Source organism: Helianthus annuus, chromosome 10, assembly GCF_002127325.2.
Source record: "Helianthus annuus cultivar XRQ/B chromosome 10, HanXRQr2.0-SUNRISE, whole genome shotgun sequence".
Taxonomy (NCBI): Eukaryota; Viridiplantae; Streptophyta; class Magnoliopsida; order Asterales; family Asteraceae; genus Helianthus; species Helianthus annuus.
The window spans coordinates 157,357,203-157,364,046 of record NC_035442.2 but is presented as its reverse complement, the minus strand read 5'-3'; the positions used below and the strand labels follow the sequence as shown (position 1 = coordinate 157,364,046).

The following is a 6,844-nucleotide window of genomic DNA, read 5'->3' as shown; positions in this document are numbered from 1 at the left end:
AAGAAATTAGTTTTTGAAGATTAAATATATGTCAAATAACATAAATTTACTAATATTTATAACAAAATACGTGAAAATGATATTCATTCTTTAATATGATAAGCATAAAAATTATGTTTTATTATTATTTAAGTCAAACTAGGCCCGAGTTGACCTACTAGATCCAATTCTGGCCGAGGTTGACCGCGTTTGACCGACTCCGAGTAATTAGGCGGAGTCGAAGAAAGTCGCCTCAACAGCCTACCTTATAGAGACTAATCGAGGAGTACTCAGCCTTGGAAACCATGTTTTACAAATACAAGAAATATCACATATAAAAGATACACTAATTAGTCCACCTAATCTTTTGCTTTGCAAATTTTTTCCTTTAGTGAAACAAAAATTATTATGGAATCAAAAATCAAAAATTATTAGGAATCGAAGGGCTATACAAGGCGTGAATCGAACCCACGGCGACCGGATTTTAAATTATAGCGCATACCACCGGACCAAAGATAGTGCTATGTTAATTTTCTGTCTGCAAATTTATATATAATAATATTTGACAGCAATAGAAACAAAAAAAATTTACATGGTGGATGCCAAATTGCCAAGTGACATCCATTCATTGGAGGCACCACCCACTTCATCCAATCAACCTCTTTGAATTTGTTAGATATATAATTTTGTATTGTGCACAATCTTGATGATAGATTGCTCATTATATTATTGTACCCACCGTTGTTATATTTAGACCAAATGTACTCACCCTCTGTTATATAACATGTACCCACCAGCTGTTATATCTACGCCAAAAATTGAGCATATTGTTACTTCCATTATTCTCAAGATCTTCAAGCTTTGTAGTTGCAGGTTTCAATAATGGCTCTCACCAATGCAGACCAGGTACTTCACACACGACTCTTCTGATCCCTAGAGTTAGATTTGGTTCGGTTCTAATCATCTACTTTGGTTTAAAATGAGTCAAAACCAATCAAGCTAGCCAATTCAAATTACTCTTTGTCATGGGCATAATAATCATAACACAATTATTTTATGTCAAGTTGCTAAAACGCGCCCCTCCCATTTTTACTAGTTGTGCCCATTTGTCAAATCAGTCGTTATGTAAACCTTATAAAATGGCGAACCTACGGGCCTTATAAAAGGCCGACTGTCACATGTTATGTTACATCTTATATGAGTCGTATAGCTTGTATACAACATCTTATACAAGGTGTATAGGTTATTTTCAGTTAAATTAATAGGGGTGCAATAATAGGGATTACGTTTTATCAACCCATTTATGTATCCAGATGTAATAAATTACTTAAGTTTAACAATTATATATTAATTATTGCAGGTAATTTTTGAACAAGTCTTGGGGGTACGAAAAATGATACTAAACAGACCAAAGCAACTAAACACACTCAGCTATGAGATGGTACAATACAATACAATCCAAAATAGATAATCGTGTGTATGTGTTGCTTACATGTATCATGTGTTGATTATAGTTAAGAAGTATGTACGAGAAGTCAAGAGCTTATGAGGATGACCCCACGGTTAAGCTCGTTATACTTAAGGTACAAAGTTTCGTAGGAGATCCAAATCGACTAAAAGACCACATACTTGCTCCATGTACTGTCCAGTGAAGTAAAAAAATGAGAATAATCAAATCAGCCATCTGACCAACACGTTTTATTAAATTACCCATCGACTCTCTATTTTAACTAAAAAAATCGGTTCAATAAAGTATTAACATGTGCATTAAGAATATGGATAATGCGCCAAAAATTTTTAAAATAAATAAATAAAAACCAAATATAACTAATTAAAAATAAATAAATAAAAACCAAAAATAACTAAAATTTAAAGTTAATTTTCAGTCTTTATTATTACTTCTAAAAACCATTTTTTTTAATTATTATGGTCAATAGATACTTATTAACCGTTTTCCCATATATATAACTAATTGTTATATCTTGTTTTCAAATGAAAATGACATAACATTTCTAGATATGTAATGTGAGGCTAGCCCACTTGGTAGAGAGATTAATTTACTCTATAAAGCACGGTACTACGTACAAAGAATTTGTATTATTGAAACACATATATTTTGGTCTACAGGCAAACGGGAAAGTATTTTGTTGTGGGGGGGATCTTGCATCTGGTTATACATATGTTCAACTTGGACATTGGAGTTTTGGAGCCAGTTATTACAGGAAAGAGTTTTGTTTAGATTACTTACTCGCAACGTATAAGAAACCATTGCTTGCAATTCTAGATGGAAGCGTTATTGGAGGAGGCGTTGGAATATCGATACATTCGACGTTTAGAATCGTCACTGAGAATACAGTAAATATATATGGTTTTCATCAAGTTATATTTCATCTTTAATAAAAGTAACAACACAATATTTAAGGGTATGCACTTTCGTTCCCTAATTAACATGTTATTCGAAGATTTTCGCGATGCCTGAAGTGTTGATTGGAGCATTTCCTGATGTTGGAGCATCTTATTTTCTTTCACGGCTTCCAGGATTCTTTGGTAAGTTCTATTAGATAGAATATATTAGTTAGATTTTATTATAATTATATTTATGGGATACGATTTAATTAACTTCCCTATATGTAGTTGAACCATATAACCATGAACTGATTTTATGTATGTAGGAGAATATGTGGGATTGACTGGTGCTCGATTAAATGGAGCCGAGATGCTTGTATTTGGTCTTGGAACACATTTTGTCCCGTCCAAGGTATTTGTGTTAGTTCAATGTAATCAAGAGTATATTTAGCAGGATTCCACTATTGATTAACAATGGTACCTACCTATTCTTGCAGAATCTAAAATCTTTGGAGGATGCTCTTGAAAAAACGGTTGCTTCATTCGGTTCACCAAGTGTAGCTACAATGTCCATGATTATTAACAAGTTTGCACAAGTACAAGTCAAGTCAGATAGTGCGTATCTTAGGTACAAAATACACTTATGATTACAAGGGTAATAGTGTTATAACTTTTTTTTTTTGTATATTGATAATTGATATACATACTAATGACACATGTGTGCTTAGAAAATAAACTGTACTTGAAATCTAAGTTAGTGTAACCCTAATAGACTACATGACCCATATCAATGATGGGACCTATTCTAGGTTTGATACGATCCCACAAGATAAAAGAGTGGGGTAACCTGAAACTTGGAACGGCAAACCAAGGATCAAGTAAGGTTTTGTGAAGATATAATCAAGTTGATCATCAGTAAAGATAAATTAAACATGTAATTCTTTATGTGTGACCAATTCTCGAACAAGTTAGAAAGCAAAGCTTAAATTGTTTGGACAAGCATATAACATTGTTATCTATTCAATTTGACATATGTAACCATGGATCCATGGCCCATGGTAACGAATAAGCATATTAACTTCTATTCTCATCCTTCTCCTTTTATCTAATTCTAAATGACTAGGCTTGACATGATCAACCAATGCTTCTGCGGTGAATCATGTGAAGAAATATTATCCTCGTTGGTAAGTTGTCCAACTTTAGTTATAGTTGTGTATATAATATACTTACATATCATGGTTTTCATTTCATGGAATCATCCCAGGAACACTTGGCTACACAAGTTCAAGAGAAATGGGTCATTGATGCTATCACATCAATGAAATCCGCTAATCCACTAGGTCTCAAGATTTTCTTGAGAACGGTATGCTAGTTTTATTTTATTCTAAAACGAAAAATTAACAAATGATCCTTGAAATTTTTAATGTTTGTTTGCTCATGTGATAGATTAGAGAAGGTCGATCCAAAAATATTGAGCAATGTCTTGAGACAGAATACATTGCCATCTCCAATCTTATTGCCGGAAAGATTAGCCATAACTACTATGAGGTGTCCTCATGTTTTGAACAAATTCTAGGTTGATGATCACTAGTAAATTTCACTTAAAAGCTTAGATTGATGTTCGTTTTGCAGGGCGCTAGAGCTATGTTAATCGACAAAGACAAGAAACCTAAGGTAAATACTAGATCTAACAGTCTAATGGATTTTGATCAAGCTCTATAATGTTAAACTTCACGTGAGTGTATAACATATTAACATTTAGTTTATGTTCATACTCATAGTGGGTACCATCAAAACTAGAGGATGTTACAGAAGAAATGGTGGCCAAGTGTTTTTCTAGATCTTTCACCGAGGATGATGATTGGTTGCCTTTACAACTTCCCACAAAAACTCGCGGAACCCATGTCCGTGCATCAAAACTCTGACGTTTACCAAGAAAGGTTCCTTTTCGGTAACCTAAAGCCCTTCAGCTCTAATAAAAAATTTCATGTTCAATAAAAAATGGTGTGTATTTTGTGTGTGACTTACTTGTTCGTGTTTTTCAGTTTAATATGTTACCCATGTCAAAACTAAAATAATTAAGTTACATCTGTTATAATTTATTACTATTTTACGCTCATCCCAATGTTTATGTACTTTTAGGTTCAAAACTGTATCATCGTTATATATTATAAATGTAACTAGGTTTAAAGAAGTTCGTCATGTTGCGGCAAATTTCTTTTGTTATTTAGTCTGTGTTTATATGTGTTTTGAAATTACTACGAGTGTGTTGGGAATGGAGCTGCTGACAAGAATAAAAAGAAAATGTAGAAAAAAAAAATAAAAGATAACCGAAAGAAAATCAACCAAAAAAGTTGTATGGTAACGATGTTGTTCGTATGAAACCCGTGGTCAGAGATGAGCAAATTGTTCTGGGTACTGGTACCAAATTTGCTGAACCGAAAGATCTTAAGTACCAATTCAGTACCGACTTTGGTGTTACCGATTCACTACCGTTTTTTACCTTCATATACCGGTACCGTAACCGGTATTTTCGGTATCAGTACCGATTTTGTATCGGTTGGGACCGAGCTCATCCCTACCCCTGAAACTAAAAAAAGAAAAAAAAATTAAAAGTTGAAGAAAATCAACAAAAAAAAGTTGTACGATACCGTTGTTCGTACGGTAACCGTGATCAGGGATGAACAAATGGTAACGGGTAGCAGCACTGAATTTCCCGAACCAAAAGATTTCCAATAACAATTCGGCACCACCTTTTGGCGTTTTCTGTATTAGTGCCGGTTTTTACCTTCATGTACTGATACCGAACAGGACCGTCCCGGTATTTTCGATACCAGTACTGGTTCGATACCGGTTGACATCAAGCTTATCCCAACCTCTGATATTAAAAAAATGATTAAAGTTAAAAAGTAAAGAAAACAACTATATATGTCACTCCCTTAAAATCCACACGCGGAGTATTACCGCGAGGCGTGTGACGACCAGGATCTTAGCCACTAATTATTTTGAACGGAATAGTTATTGTTATAAACATTAGCATAATTAGTGACTTAATTTAAATTTTTCAAAAACATAGTTTAAGTTCACAGCGGAAAGGGGAAGAAAACGCATCATAATTGAAACCACAAGTTTATTAACATGTTACTTACGAACCACGCACTCCATCCGATTGCAACGTTCGTCCAAAGCTGTATCGAGCAACCTGCAAAGCATGCAGTAGAGTGTCAACATAACGTTGGCAAGTTCACGTGTTTGCAGTTTTCCAGTTTTAATTCCAAAAACTTGTTTTAACCAGTTAATTTATCCGTTTATACATGCCATGGGGAGCTACCCCATATGTAAGCGACTAAACTGTTTTTCCAATACCGAATACTCATGTGACCGTACGTTTCCGTAAAGTGCCCCGTTTGCCAATGTTCTATCATCATTGACGGATTGCCAGAGTCTATTAGTTCACTCCCGATCCCATACACGGGCACGGTGTGAGGCTGGTAAGACCTAAATAGCGCTATCAACTAATAACCCGTTCGCCTGGCCCTGGCGACTAATCGGTATTAAGTAGTAGGGACTTAAGTGATAGAGTTTCGTTTAGTGTTGCTCATTGCATTTCCGTATAAACAATAATTAACTAAGAGTCCCGCACAAGGGGAGAAAAGTAGGTTTGTATCCCTCACAGGGGATAGTGTTGTTACCCGTATCTCACACAAGGAGATAGAATACCGCATCCCGCACAAGGAGATAGTAAGCAATTCCAAACCAGGAAAAGTAGTTTCGTTCCGTTTCCCAACCACCGGGAACGCATGCTTTAAGTAAAAGGTAGTGAACTCACCTTTGCTTTGCTCGATTGACAATTTACTCGTGTTACGTTGGTCAACCATACCCTATTATGGTTGTTAACACATAGCACGTAAGTCATACTAGCATATATGTTATTGGGCCTATCCTAACATATGAGCAGTTAAACAGTTAACAATAACACATAGTCCAAAACATGACACTACATTGTGTAGCCCAATAATGAATTTAGTAGCCCAGTCGAAACCGGATAGTCTCGACTCGAGACTATGAGGTCTTGGGTCGCAACCACTGGACTCGAAGTCGCAACATCTGGTCTCGAGTTGTCAACATTTGAGTCGCAACCGTAGGGGTCTCGAGGTCGGTCTCGAGTCGAGATCAGGTGATCTCGAGTCACAACCGTGCTGGTCTCGACTCCTGAAGTGCCTTATCTGGTTTCGAGTTGATGATTAATGGTCTCGAGTCGCAACACTAAGGTCTCGATTCGTTCCATGCCGATGCTTCTAGAATTTTCAGAATAGTACTGTCCAATCAAATTCCATCAGCATGTACTATCCAATCACATTTCGTTAACATGTTCTACCATACCGTGCAATCATCAAATCAGATCAAAACAACCAATTTCAAATATTCAAATCAAACCAAATAAAGACAAAACATTCAACCATAGCTCAAATGGGTTGCACATCATGCATATCTATATGTACATTATAAGAAACAGAGC

The 6,844-nt window shown here is 35.5% G+C and overlaps 1 protein-coding gene across 1 annotated transcript; it reads left to right on the top strand.

Moving 5' to 3' along the window:
- The first annotated feature begins 774 nt into the window (after positions 1–774).
- Positions 775–4,534, top strand: LOC110886143 (3-hydroxyisobutyryl-CoA hydrolase 1). The gene is made up of 12 exons (XM_022133903.2): positions 775–885; positions 1,340–1,420; positions 1,494–1,562; positions 2,107–2,334; positions 2,442–2,526; positions 2,652–2,737; positions 2,823–2,953; positions 3,449–3,509; positions 3,590–3,688; positions 3,772–3,873; positions 3,958–3,999; positions 4,107–4,534. Exons 1-12 carry the CDS (start codon positions 862–864, stop codon positions 4,248–4,250), a joined length of 1,152 nt encoding a protein of 383 aa, XP_021989595.1. The 5' UTR covers positions 775–861; the 3' UTR covers positions 4,251–4,534.
- Positions 4,535–6,844: the final 2,310 nt, after the last annotated feature.